We start from the raw sequence: 14,646 nt of genomic DNA, 5'->3' as shown, positions 1-14,646 counted from the left end.
CAGTCATCAACGACGTCTAGAATAGACTTTATGACTCTAGAATACTTGTTTATTTCACACACAATTTTATTAGGGCAAAGGTGAAAATGCCTACTTCACCAAAGCAAAAACTACTATTTATCCACAAAATAACTCAGTACAAAACAAGTGTATTTCTGAATGTAAATAAAAGAAAGAAGGAGAGAAAGAAAGAACTTTACATGGGGTTTTAAAACAGGAGAAAAGCAAAAGAAGCAAAGGAGGAATCCATCATTGTGTTCATGGTCCAGTAGCCAACCCTCAGTCTAGGCATCACAGACCAGCCTCTGGGTCCTGTTCTTGTGCAGCTTTTCTCATTTGTTTAGCTGGTGTCCATCATATCCTGATAAGCATCCAGCTGGGCGTCCAGCTCCTCTACAGATAGCTGCTGCAGTTCCTTCTGCTGCTGTTGCTGTTGCTGCTCCTTCTGCTGCTGCTGGTGCTGATGATTCTGTCCCTGCTTCTGCTGCTGTTGCTGCTGCTTCTGCTGTTGCTGCTTCTGGTGCTTCTGCTCCTCTGGCTCCTGCTGCTGCTGCTGCTGCTGCTGCTGCTGCTGCTGCAGTTTTGAGTTCCTGCTGGTGCCTCTCCCGCTTCCCTGGCTGCCTCCAAGTGTCCATCTCTTGGTGCCTCCACCACCTAATACTCCAGAGCCAGGGTTTCTTGTCATGCCGCCCCTATCACTGTTTTGTGCAGGTCTTCCTTGTCTATCAATCTGTGAGGTGACAAGGTGGATGTTCATAGGGCGGCCATCCAAAGGGGCGCCATTGTACTCTCTCATAGCCTTCAGGGCATCTGCTTTCCTTTCAAAGTGCACATGTGCTGTCCCTAAACTTCGTCCACAGCGATCATAGTGCACAGCAGATTTTTTCAACGTTCCAAATTCAGCAAAGAGTAGCTGAATATCAGCATCTGACACTCCAATGTGCAGATTTGACAGGAACAGCTTCCCACCAGTATCCTCATGGTTTTGACCCCTGAAGCCTCCAATGAATAGGTCATGCTGCCACTTGTCTGGAAGTTGTTTTGGTCTGCAGTATGGTGCCAGCCTGTTCCTTCCACCATGGGTGAAAGCTGGCCGATATCTCTTAGGCCCAGTGCCTCGCTTCACCCGGGAATCAGGCCTGTCACGAAGTCCTTGCTGCATCTTGTTCAGCTTAATGATGTCTTCCAAACATGTCCATTTTGTCAGCCATGGTAGTCATGGAATTTGCCCTTGTATCCAAGGTACCTGATTTGAAAACAAAATTTATTTTATGTAAAATTACATCTTTCCTTTTAGCATATTGCATCATTAGGACATAAGGAAGAGATCCTGAGAACCTGATTAGGAAAAACAAGAAGTTTGAACTTGATCACTATAGACCAACAAAGGATTGAATTTAACTGGTATATATAGCTGTAACTTCTAACCGTATTGCAAATGAGAGAGCTAGACAAATACCATCCTGGTCTACTCAGAATGATTCCAATGCAAACACAGTTCCTTAACACCACAATTTCATTAAAAAAAAATGAAATTATTGTTATGAGCAAAACCAGTGACCTGAGCCCAGTCTCTGTGTGCCAGAGTCAGAGGAGAGAATTTACCCATGCAAGTTTTTTGAGCTCTATCTGTCTGCTGTAGAAAGACAATACCAAACACATCAGAAAGAACTTGAACAGAATATAAAATATAACCAGTTTGTCCATTTCTACATAGTGGTTATTGTCACAAACAAAATACACTAAAATAAGAACAAATGCTTTTGATCCCAGCCCTCAAGAGGCAGAGGCAGAGGCAGAGGCAGAGGCAGGAGGATCTTTCCAACTTCCATGATAGCCTGGTACACACAGTCAGCTCTAAAGTGCCCAGCATTGCCTTGTAAGTTCTGGACTTCAGAGATAAATGACGCTATCTCTATATTTTACCAGAAGTTAACAAATTTTAACAAACAGAATTAGAATGAAAAGGACCACCCAATTTCAAAAACTGGATTATTTAAAATCAAATGTGTTTAGAGTTGAGTTTTAAGTTTATGTCTTGGGAAAGAACTATTTCATAGCTCTGAAGACATGGAACTCTCTTAGGAGACATTGGGCTCCTTGAGACTAATTGGTGTGGTTCACTCACCTGTCTGTCAAGCCTTCTGTCTCAGGGCAGACAGTTCTCTTTGTAGCTTGCCTCAGCTCTCTCAAGTGTGCTGTCCAAGCCTCTCCAGACTCCTTTTATAAGGACCTCCCCCTCCCTAGATAAGCCTACTATCTATGATAATTGAATCTGTTTTCACACCACAAAGAATTACAATCCTTAAAGAGACAGAATACTAAAGAAAGCAATGTTTACAACTGTAACAGATGCCAGAAGAAAAGACTGTGGCTAATTCAGTGTAATACCCAATCATCAGACTAAATGTTTTATTTTAAAGTGACTTCCGATCATCCCTCTTAACATGATTAAATCTCCAAAAAAAAAAAAATTTTTTTTTCGAGATCTCTGTCCTTGAAACTCTGTAGAGCAGAGATGTCCTCCAATTAAGAGATCTGCCTGCCTCTGCCTCCCAAGGGCTTCAATGAAAGGTTTTGACACCTAATCACCCAGTAAACCATTGCTGATCTCCTCCCAGTAGATAATAAAAACAAAAATAAAGAAAACAACAATTGAACAAAAGTCAAAGCCAACAAATGGTCACAATTGACAGGATTTAATGACAGGGACAGACAGGGTAACATAGAGGGTCCTTTAAAGGGGATTCACACAGACAGACAACTGTTAACTGTGTTTTTTCCTGGGCATCTAACCCAGGGCTGCACATGTGCCAAGCAAGTATTCTGCCACTGAGACACACTGAGAATACTGTCCCCTTGCCTTCTAGTTAATCTGGGTAAGGGTTTATCTATCTTGTTGATTTTCTCAAAGAACCAGCTCCTGGCTTGGTTGATTCTTTGAATAGTTCTTTTTGTTTCCACTTGGTTGATTTCAGCCCTGAGCTTAATTATTTCCTGCAGTCTACTCCTCTTGGGTGAACTTGCTTCCTTTAGTTCTAGAGCTTCTGGGTGTGCTGTGAGTCGGCTAGGGTATGTTCTCTCTAGTTTCTTTGTGGAGGCACTCAGGGCTATGAGTTTTCCTCTTAGGACTGTCTTCATTGTGTCCCATAAGTTTGGGTATGTTGTGGCTTCATTCTCATTAAACTCTAAAAAGCCTTTAATTTCTTTCTGATTTCATCCTTGACCAAGGAATCATTGAGTAGAGTGTTGTTCAGTTTCCACGTGAATGTTGGCTTTCTATTCTGTATGTTGTTATGGAAGATCAGCCTTAGTCCATGGTGATCAGATAGGATGCGTGGGATTACCTTTTCATTTCTGATTGTGTTCATTTGCATCCTGTCTCTGTGCCCTCAGGTTAGTCTGGCTAACACTTTCTGTATCGTGTAGATTTTCTCAAAGAACCAGCTCCCAGTTTTGTGGATTCTTCATAGAGTTCTGTTGGTGTTGACTTGGTTGGTTTCCGCCCTGAGTTTGATTATTTCCTGCCTTCTCCTCCTCCTGGGTTTATTTGGTTCTTTTTGTTCTAGAGCTTTCAGGTGTGCTGTTAAGCTGCTACTGTATGCTCTCTCTGCTTTCTTTTGGGAGGCACACAGAGCTATGAGTTTTCCTCTTACCCTACTTTCATTATGTCCCATAAGTTTGGGGATGTTGTACCTGCATTCTCATTAAATTCTAAAATGTCTTTTATGTCTTCCTTTACCAAGTTATGATTGAGTTATCATAGAGCATTGTTCACCTTCCATGTGTATGTTTGCTTTCTGTGTTTTTGTTGCTATTGAAGAACAACCTTGTTCAGTAGTGATCTGATAGAAGCATGGGATTATTTCAATCTTCTTTCTTTTGAGTTCTGTGTTGTGGCCAAGTGTACGGTCAGTTCTGGAGAAGATACCATGAGGTGCCAGCGAGAAGGCATATTCCTTTGATTTCGCATGAAATGTTGTATAGATGTCTGTTAAATCAATTTGGTCCATAACTTCTGTTATTTTCACTGTGTGTCTCTGTTTAGTTTGTGTTTCCCTGATCTGTCCATTGATGAAAGTTGGGTGTTGAAGTCCCACACAACTATTGTTTGACTTGAAATGTGAGCTATTAGCTTCAGTAAAGTTGCTTTTATGAATGTGGGTCCCCTTGCATTTGGAGCATAGATGTTTTCAATATTGAGAGTCCTTCTTGGTAGATTTTTTAAATTGATGAATATGAAGTGTCTTTCCTGATATTTTTGATGACTTTTGACTAACAGTCAACTTTATCAGATATTAGAATGGCTACCCCAGCTTCATTCTTGGGACCATTTGCTTGGAAAACTGTTTTCCAGCCCTTTACTCAGAGGAAGTGTCTGGCACGGACATTTGTTTCCTATATGCTATAAAATGCTTAGCCCTGTAAGTATCCAGTCTGATAGTCTATGTCTCTGTATTGTGGAATTGAGGACATTGATGTTAAGAGATATTAAGGAATAGTGATTTGTGCTTCCTGTTATCTATCATTGATGTTAGTTTTATGTTTGTCTGGCGATCTTCTTTTGGGTTTGTTGGAAGAAGATTACTTTCTTGCTTTTTCTAGGGTGAAGTTTCCCTCCTTGTGTTGGCATTTTTTATGTATTAACCTTTGCAGGACTGGATTAGTAGAAAGATACTGTGCAAATTTGATTTTGTCATGGAATATTTTTGTTTCTTCATCTATGCTCATTGAGAGTTTTTATGTGTCTATTAGTCTGTGCCAGCATTTATGTTCTCTTAGGATCTGTATGAGATCTAACCAAGACCTTCTAGCTTTCATAGTCTCTGGTGAGAAGTCTGGTGTAATTCTGATAGGTCTGATTACTTATCTCACTTGAATTTTTCCCTAACTGTTTCTGTTTTTTTTTGTTGTTTTGTTTTGTTTTTTGTTTTGATTTGTTTTATACATTTAGTGTTTTGATTATTATGTGACAGAAGGAATTTCTTTTCTGGTCCAAACTATTTAGAGTTCTGTAGGCCTTTTTTGTGTTCAGGGCAAATCTCTGTCATTAGGTTAGGGAAAATTTCTTCTATAGACCCAAAGAGACACAGAGAGACCCAAAATGTGTGAGAGTTACTCATTCTCCACAAAAATCAGTCATCAACGACGTCTAGAATAGACTTTATGACTCTAGAATACTTGTTTATTTCACACACAATTTTATTAGGGCAAAGGTGAAAATGCCTACTTCACCAAAGCAAAAACTACAATTTATCCACAAAATAACTCAGTACAAAACAAGTGTATTTCTGAATGTAAATAAAAGAAAGAAGGAGAGAAAGAAAGAACTTTACATGGGGTTTTAAAACAGGAGAAAAGCAAAAGAAGCAAAGGAGGAATCCACCATTGTGTTCATGGTCCAGTAGCCAACCCTCAGTCTAGGCATCAGAGACCAGCCTCTGGGTCCCGTTGTTGGGCAGCTTTGCTCAGTTGTTTAGCTGGTGTCCATCATATCCTGATAATAATCCAGCTGGGCGTCCAGCTCCTCTACAGATAGCTGCTGCAGTTCCTTCTGCTGCTGTTGCTGCTGCTGCTCCTTCTGCTGCTGCTGGTGCTGGTGATTCTGTCCCTGCTTCTGCTGCTGTTGCTGCTGCTTCTGCTGTTGCTGCTTCTGGTGCTTCTGCTCCTCTTGCTGCTGCTGCTGCTGCTGCTGCTGCTGCAGTTTTGAGTTCCTGCTGGTGCCTCTCCCGCTTCCCTGGCTGCCTCCAAGTGTCCATCTCTTGGTGCCTCCACCACTTAATACTCCAGAGCCAGGGTTTCTTGTCATGCCACCCTTATCACTGTTTAGTGCAGGTCTTCCTTGTCTATCAATCTGTGAAGTGACAAGGTGGATGTTCATAGGGCGGCCATCCAAAGGGGCGCCATTGTACTCTCTCATAGCCTTCAGGGCATCTGCTTTCCTTTCAAAGTGCACATGTGCTGTCCCTAAACTTCGTCCACAGCGATCATAGTGCACAGCAGATTTTTTCAACGTTCCAAATTCAGCAAAGAGTAGCTGAATATCAGCATCTGACACTCCGAAGTGCAGATTTGACAGGAACAGCTTCCCACCAGTATCCACGTGGTTTTGACCCCTGAAGCCTCCAATGAATAGGTCATGCTGCCACTTGTCTGGAAGTTGTTTTGGTCTGCAGTATGGTGCCAGCCTGTTCCTTCCACCATGGGTGAAAGCTGGCCGATACCTCTTAGGCCCAGTGCCTCGCTTCACCCGGGAATCAGGCCTGTCACGACGTCCTTGCTGCATCTTGTTCAGCTTAATGATGTCTTCCAATGACATGTCCATTTTGTCAGCCATGGTAGTCATGGAATTTGCCCTTGTATCCAAGGTACCTGATTTGAAAACAAAATTTATTTTATGTAAAATTACATCTTTCCTTTTAGCATATTGCATCATTAGGACATAAGGAAGAGATCCTGAGAACCTGATTAGGAAAAACAAGAAGTTTGAACTTGATCACTATAGACCCACAAAGGAATGAATTTAACTGGTATATATAGCTGTAACTTCTAACCGTATTGCAAAAGAGAGAGCTAGTCAAATACCATCCTGGTCTACTCAGAATGATTCCAATGTAAACCCTGTTCCTTAACACCACAATTTCATTTAAAAAAAATGAAATTATTGTTAGGAGCAAAACCAGTGACCTGAGCCCAGTCTCTGTGTGCCAGAGTCAGAGGAGAGAATTTAACCGTGCAAGTTTTTTTGAGCTCTACCTGTCTGCTGTAGAAAGACAATACCAAACACATCAGAAAGAACTTGAACAAAATATAAAATATAACAAGTATGTCCTTTTCTACATAGTGGTTATTGTCACAAACAAAATACACTAAAATAAAAACAAATGCTTTTGATCCCAGCCCTCAAGAGGCAGAGGCAGAGGCAGAGGCAGGAGGATGTTTCCAACTTCCATGATAGCCTGGTACACACAGTCAGCTCTAAAGTGCCCAGCATTGCCTTGTAAGTTCTGGACTTCAGAGATAAATGACGCTATCTCTATATTTTACCAGAAGTTAACAAATTTTAACAAACAGAATTAGAATGAAAACGACCACCCAATTTCAAAAACTGGATTATTTAAAATCAAATGTATTTAGAGTTGAGTTTTAAGTTTATGTCTTGGGAAAGAACTATTTCATAGCTCTGAAGACCTGGAACTCTCTTAGGAGACATTGGGCTCCTTGAGACTAGTTGGTGTGGTTCACTCACCTGTCTGTCAAGCCTTCTGTCTCAGGGCAGACGGTTCTCTTTGTAGCTTGCCTCAGCTCTCTCAAGTGTGCTGTCCAAGCCTCTCCAGACTCCTTTTATAAGGACCTCCCCCTGCCTAGATAAGCCTACTATCTATGATAATTGAATCTGTTTTCACACCACAAAGAATTACAATCCTTAAAGAGACAGAATACTAAAGAAAGCAATGTTTACAACTGTAACAGATGCCAGAAGAAAAGACTGTGGCTAATTCAGTGTAATACCCAATCATCAGACTAAATGTTTTATTTTAAAATGACTTCAGATCATCCCTCTTAACATGATTAAATCTCCAAAAAAAAAAAAATTTTTTTTTCGAGATCTCTGTCCTTGAAACTCTGTAGAGCAGAGATGTCCTCCAATTGAGAGATCTGCCTGCCTCTGCCTTCCAAGGGCTTAAATGAAAGGTTTTGACACCTAATCACCCAGTAAACCATTTCTAATCTCCTCCCAGTAGATAATAAAAACAAAAATAAAGAAAACAACAATTGAACAAAAGTCAAAGCCAACAAATGGTCACAATTGACAGGATTTAATGACTGTGACAGACAGGGTAACATAGAGGGTCCTTTAAAGGGGATTCACACAGACAGACAACTGTTAACTGTGTTTTTTCCTGGGCATCTAACCCAGGGCTTCACATGTGCCAAGCAAGTATTCTGCCACTGAGACACACTGAGAATACTGTCCCCTTGCCTTCTAGTTAATCTGGGTAAGGGTTTATCTATCTTGTTGATTTTCTCAAAGAACCAGCTCCTGGCTTGGTTGATTCTTTGAATAGTTCTTTTTGTTTCCACTTGGTTGATTTCAGCCCTGAGCTTAATTATTTCCTGCAGTCTACTCCTCTTGGGTGAACTTGCTTCCTTTAGTTCTAGAGCTTCTGGGTGTGCTGTAAGTCTGCTAGGGTATGTTCTCTCTAGTTTCTTTGTGGAGGCACTCAGGGCTATGAGTTTTCCTCTTAGGACTGCCTTCATTGTGTCCCATAAGTTTGGGTATGTTGTGGCTTCATTCTCATTAAACTCTAAAAAGTCTTTAATTTCTTTCTGATTTCATCCTTGACCAAGGAATCATTGAGTAGAGTGTTGTTCAGTTTCCACGTGAATGTTGGCTTTCTATTCTGTATGTTGTTATGGAAGATCAGCCTTAGTCCATGGTGATCAGATAGGATGCGTGGGATTACCTTTTCATTTCTGATTGTGTTCATTTGCATCCTGTCTCTGTGCCCTCAGGTTAGTCTGGCTAACACTTTCTGTATCGTGTAGATTTTCTCAAAGAACCAGCTCCCAGTTTTGTGGATTCTTCATAGAGTTCTGTTGGTGTTGACTTGGTTGGTTTCCGCCCTGAGTTTGATTATTTCCTGCCTTCTCCTCCTCCTGGGTTTATTTGGTTCTTTTTGTTCTAGAGCTTTCAGGTGTGCTGTTAAGCTGCTACTGTATGCTCTCTCTGCTTTCTTTTGGGAGGCACACAGAGCTATGAGTTTTCCTCTTACCCTACTTTCATTATGTCCCATAAGTTTGGGGATGTTGTACCTGCATTCTCATTAAATTCTAAAATGTCTTTTATGTCTTCCTTTACCAAGTTATGATTGAGTTATCATAGAGCATTGTTCACCTTCCATGTGTATGTTTGCTTTCTGTGTTTTTGTTGCTATTGAAGAACAACCTTGTTCAGTAGTGATCTGATAGAAGCATGGGATTATTTCAATCTTCTTTCTTTTGAGTTCTGTGTTGTGGCCAAGTGTACGGTCAGTTCTGGAGAAGATACCATGAGGTGCCAGCGAGAAGGCATATTCCTTTGATTTCGCATGAAATGTTGTATAGATGTCTGTTAAATCAATTTGGTCCATAACTTCTGTTATTTTCACTGTGTGTCTCTGTTTAGTTTGTGTTTCCCTGATCTGTCCATTGATGAAAGTTGGGTGTTGAAGTCCCACACAACTATTGTTTGACTTGAAATGTGAGCTATTAGCTTCAGTAAAGTTGCTTTTATGAATGTGGGTCCCCTTGCATTTGGAGCATAGATGTTTTCAATATTGAGAGTCCTTCTTGGTAGATTTTTTAAATTGATGAATATGAAGTGTCTTTCCTGATATTTTTGATGACTTTTGACTAACAGTCAACTTTATCAGATATTAGAATGGCTACCCCAGCTTCATTCTTGGGACCATTTGCTTGGAAAACTGTTTTCCAGCCCTTTACTCAGAGGAAGTGTCTGGCACGGACATTTGTTTCCTATATGCTATAAAATGCTTAGCCCTGTAAGTATCCAGTCTGATAGTCTATGTCTCTGTATTGTGGAATTGAGGACATTGATGTTAAGAGATATTAAGGAATAGTGATTTGTGCTTCCTGTTATCTATCATTGATGTTAGTTTTATGTTTGTCTGGCGATCTTCTTTTGGGTTTGTTGGAAGAAGATTACTTTCTTGCTTTTTCTAGGGTGAAGTTTCCCTCCTTGTGTTGGCATTTTTTATGTATTAACCTTTGCAGGACTGGATTAGTAGAAAGATACTGTGCAAATTTGATTTTGTCATGGAATATTTTTGTTTCTTCATCTATACTCATTGAGAGTTTTTATGTGTCTATTAGTCTGTGCCAGCATTTATGTTCTCTTAGGATCTGTATGAGATCTAACCAAGACCTTCTAGCTTTCATAGTCTCTGGTGAGAAGTCTGGTGTAATTCTGATAGGTCTGATTACTTATCTCACTTGAATTTTTCCCTAACTGTTTTTGTTTTTTTTTGTTGTTTTGTTTTGTTTTTTGTTTTGATTTGTTTTATACATTTAGTGTTTTGATTATTATGTGACAGAAGGAATTTCTTTTCTGGTCCAAACTATTTAGAGTTCTGTAGGCCTTTTTTGTGTTCAGGGCAAATCTCTGTCATTAGGTTAGGGAAAATTTCTTCTATAGACCCAAAGAGACACAGAGAGACCCAAAATGTGTGAGAGTTACTCATTCTCCACAAAAATCAGTCATCAACGACGTCTAGAATAGACTTTATGACTCTAGAATACTTGTTTATTTCACACACAATTTTATTAGGGCAAAGGTGAAAATGCCTACTTCACCAAAGCAAAAACTACAATTTATCCACAAAATAACTCAGTACAAAACAAGTGTATTTCTGAATGTAAATAAAAGAAAGAAGGAGAGAAAGAAAGAACTTTACATGGGGTTTTAAAACAGGAGAAAAGCAAAAGAAGCAAAGGAGGAATCCACCATTGTGTTCATGGTCCAGTAGCCAACCCTCAGTCTAGGCATCAGAGACCAGCCTCTGGGTCCCGTTGTTGGGCAGCTTTGCTCAGTTGTTTAGCTGGTGTCCATCATATCCTGATAATAATCCAGCTGGGCGTCCAGCTCCTCTACAGATAGCTGCTGCAGTTCCTTCTGCTGCTGTTGCTGCTGCTGCTCCTTCTGCTGCTGCTGGTGCTGGTGATTCTGTCCCTGCTTCTGCTGCTGTTGCTGCTGCTTCTGCTGTTGCTGCTTCTGGTGCTTCTGCTCCTCTTGCTGCTGCTGCTGCTGCTGCTGCTGCTGCAGTTTTGAGTTCCTGCTGGTGCCTCTCCCGCTTCCCTGGCTGCCTCCAAGTGTCCATCTCTTGGTGCCTCCACCACTTAATACTCCAGAGCCAGGGTTTCTTGTCATGCCACCCTTATCACTGTTTAGTGCAGGTCTTCCTTGTCTATCAATCTGTGAAGTGACAAGGTGGATGTTCATAGGGCGGCCATCCAAAGGGGCGCCATTGTACTCTCTCATAGCCTTCAGGGCATCTGCTTTCCTTTCAAAGTGCACATGTGCTGTCCCTAAACTTCGTCCACAGCGATCATAGTGCACAGCAGATTTTTTCAACGTTCCAAATTCAGCAAAGAGTAGCTGAATATCAGCATCTGACACTCCGAAGTGCAGATTTGACAGGAACAGCTTCCCACCAGTATCCACGTGGTTTTGACCCCTGAAGCCTCCAATGAATAGGTCATGCTGCCACTTGTCTGGAAGTTGTTTTGGTCTGCAGTATGGTGCCAGCCTGTTCCTTCCACCATGGGTGAAAGCTGGCCGATACCTCTTAGGCCCAGTGCCTCGCTTCACCCGGGAATCAGGCCTGTCACGACGTCCTTGCTGCATCTTGTTCAGCTTAATGATGTCTTCCAATGACATGTCCATTTTGTCAGCCATGGTAGTCATGGAATTTGCCCTTGTATCCAAGGTACCTGATTTGAAAACAAAATTTATTTTATGTAAAATTACATCTTTCCTTTTAGCATATTGCATCATTAGGACATAAGGAAGAGATCCTGAGAACCTGATTAGGAAAAACAAGAAGTTTGAACTTGATCACTATAGACCCACAAAGGAATGAATTTAACTGGTATATATAGCTGTAACTTCTAACCGTATTGCAAAAGAGAGAGCTAGTCAAATACCATCCTGGTCTACTCAGAATGATTCCAATGTAAACCCTGTTCCTTAACACCACAATTTCATTTAAAAAAAATGAAATTATTGTTAGGAGCAAAACCAGTGACCTGAGCCCAGTCTCTGTGTGCCAGAGTCAGAGGAGAGAATTTAACCGTGCAAGTTTTTTTGAGCTCTACCTGTCTGCTGTAGAAAGACAATACCAAACACATCAGAAAGAACTTGAACAAAATATAAAATATAACAAGTATGTCCTTTTCTACATAGTGGTTATTGTCACAAACAAAATACACTAAAATAAAAACAAATGCTTTTGATCCCAGCCCTCAAGAGGCAGAGGCAGAGGCAGAGGCAGGAGGATGTTTCCAACTTCCATGATAGCCTGGTACACACAGTCAGCTCTAAAGTGCCCAGCATTGCCTTGTAAGTTCTGGACTTCAGAGATAAATGACGCTATCTCTATATTTTACCAGAAGTTAACAAATTTTAACAAACAGAATTAGAATGAAAACGACCACCCAATTTCAAAAACTGGATTATTTAAAATCAAATGTATTTAGAGTTGAGTTTTAAGTTTATGTCTTGGGAAAGAACTATTTCATAGCTCTGAAGACCTGGAACTCTCTTAGGAGACATTGGGCTCCTTGAGACTAGTTGGTGTGGTTCACTCACCTGTCTGTCAAGCCTTCTGTCTCAGGGCAGACGGTTCTCTTTGTAGCTTGCCTCAGCTCTCTCAAGTGTGCTGTCCAAGCCTCTCCAGACTCCTTTTATAAGGACCTCCCCCTGCCTAGATAAGCCTACTATCTATGATAATTGAATCTGTTTTCACACCACAAAGAATTACAATCCTTAAAGAGACAGAATACTAAAGAAAGCAATGTTTACAACTGTAACAGATGCCAGAAGAAAAGACTGTGGCTAATTCAGTGTAATACCCAATCATCAGACTAAATGTTTTATTTTAAAATGACTTCAGATCATCCCTCTTAACATGATTAAATCTCCAAAAAAAAAAATTTTTTTTTCGAGATCTCTGTCCTTGAAACTCTGTAGAGCAGAGATGTCCTCCAATTGAGAGATCTGCCTGCCTCTGCCTTCCAAGGGCTTAAATGAAAGGTTTTGACACCTAATCACCCAGTAAACCATTTCTAATCTCCTCCCAGTAGATAATAAAAACAAAAATAAAGAAAACAACAATTGAACAAAAGTCAAAGCCAACAAATGGTCACAATTGACAGGATTTAATGACTGTGACAGACAGGGTAACATAGAGGGTCCTTTAAAGGGGATTCACACAGACAGACAACTGTTAACTGTGTTTTTTCCTGGGCATCTAACCCAGGGCTGCACATGTGCCAAGCAAGTATTCTGCCACTGAGACACACTGAGAATACTGTCCCCTTGCCTTCTAGTTAATCTGGGTAAGGGTTTATCTATCTTGTTGATTTTCTCAAAGAACCAGCTCCTGGCTTGGTTGATTCTTTGAATAGTTCTTTTTGTTTCCACTTGGTTGATTTCAGCCCTGAGCTTAATTATTTCCTGCAGTCTACTCCTCTTGGGTGAACTTGCTTCCTTTAGTTCTAGAGCTTCTGGGTGTGCTGTAAGTCTGCTAGGGTATGTTCTCTCTAGTTTCTTTGTGGAGGCACTCAGGGCTATGAGTTTTCCTCTTAGGACTGCCTTCATTGTGTCCCATAAGTTTGGGTATGTTGTGGCTTCATTCTCATTAAACTCTAAAAAGTCTTTAATTTCTTTCTGATTTCATCCTTGACCAAGGAATCATTGAGTAGAGTGTTGTTCAGTTTCCACGTGAATGTTGGCTTTCTATTCTGTATGTTGTTATGGAAGATCAGCCTTAGTCCATGGTGATCAGATAGGATGCGTGGGATTACCTTTTCATTTCTGATTGTGTTCATTTGCATCCTGTCTCTGTGCCCTCAGGTTAGTCTGGCTAACACTTTCTGTATCGTGTAGATTTTCTCAAAGAACCAGCTCCCAGTTTTGTGGATTCTTCATAGAGTTCTGTTGGTGTTGACTTGGTTGGTTTCCGCCCTGAGTTTGATTATTTCCTGCCTTCTCCTCCTCCTGGGTTTATTTGGTTCTTTTTGTTCTAGAGCTTTCAGGTGTGCTGTTAAGCTGCTACTGTATGCTCTCTCTGCTTTCTTTTGGGAGGCACACAGAGCTATGAGTTTTCCTCTTACCCTACTTTCATTATGTCCCATAAGTTTGGGGATGTTGTACCTGCATTCTCATTAAATTCTAAAATGTCTTTTATGTCTTCCTTTACCAAGTTATGATTGAGTTATCATAGAGCATTGTTCACCTTCCATGTGTATGTTTGCTTTCTGTGTTTTTGTTGCTATTGAAGAACAACCTTGTTCAGTAGTGATCTGATAGAAGCATGGGATTATTTCAATCTTCTTTCTTTTGAGTTCTGTGTTGTGGCCAAGTGTACGGTCAGTTCTGGAGAAGATACCATGAGGTGCCAGCGAGAAGGCATATTCCTTTGATTTCGCATGAAATGTTGTATAGATGTCTGTTAAATCAATTTGGTCCATAACTTCTGTTATTTTCACTGTGTGTCTCTGTTTAGTTTGTGTTTCCCTGATCTGTCCATTGATGAAAGTTGGGTGTTGAAGTCCCACACAACTATTGTTTGACTTGAAATGTGAGCTATTAGCTTCAGTAAAGTTGCTTTTATGAATGTGGGTCCCCTTGCATTTGGAGCATAGATGTTTTCAATATTGAGAGTCCTTCTTGGTAGATTTTTTAAATTGATGAATATGAAGTGTCTTTCCTGATATTTTTGATGACTTTTGACTAACAGTCAACTTTATCAGATATTAGAATGGCTACCCCAGCTTCATTCTTGGGACCATTTGCTTGGAAAACTGTTTTCCAGCCCTTTACTCAGAGGAAGTGTCTGGCACGGACATTTGTTTCCTATATGC

The 14,646-nt window shown here is 40.6% G+C and overlaps 2 protein-coding genes and 1 pseudogene across 2 annotated transcripts; all 3 read right to left on the bottom strand.

Annotated features, from left to right (window-relative positions):
* Nucleotides 569–1,211, bottom strand: Gm8711 (predicted gene 8711; annotated as a pseudogene).
* Gm4305 (predicted gene 4305) lies at nucleotides 5,455–6,364 on the bottom strand. The gene has a single exon (NM_001166639.1). The coding sequence runs from the start codon at nucleotides 6,344–6,346 to the stop codon at nucleotides 5,477–5,479; it is 870 nt and encodes a 289-aa protein (NP_001160111.1). The 5' UTR covers nucleotides 6,347–6,364; the 3' UTR covers nucleotides 5,455–5,476.
* Nucleotides 6,365–10,575: 4,211 nt separating this feature from the next.
* Gm4303 (predicted gene 4303) lies at nucleotides 10,576–11,485 on the bottom strand. Its single transcript, NM_001166638.1, has one exon. The coding sequence runs from the start codon at nucleotides 11,465–11,467 to the stop codon at nucleotides 10,598–10,600; it is 870 nt and encodes a 289-aa protein (NP_001160110.1). The 5' UTR covers nucleotides 11,468–11,485; the 3' UTR covers nucleotides 10,576–10,597.
* Nucleotides 11,486–14,646: the final 3,161 nt, after the last annotated feature.

The sequence above is a fragment of the Mus musculus genome, chromosome 10 (genome assembly GCF_000001635.26).
Source record: "Mus musculus strain C57BL/6J chromosome 10, GRCm38.p6 C57BL/6J".
Lineage (NCBI taxonomy): Eukaryota > Metazoa > Chordata > Mammalia > Rodentia > Muridae > Mus > Mus musculus.
This window is presented reverse-complemented; position numbering and strand designations above follow the sequence as displayed.

Excerpts from the sequence above, each read along its gene's own strand:
- Gm4305 (NM_001166639.1), bottom strand. The coding sequence starts at position 6,346 with ATGACTACCATGGCTGACAAAATGGACATGTCATTGGAAGACATCATT.
- Gm4303 (NM_001166638.1), bottom strand. The coding sequence starts at position 11,467 with ATGACTACCATGGCTGACAAAATGGACATGTCATTGGAAGACATCATT.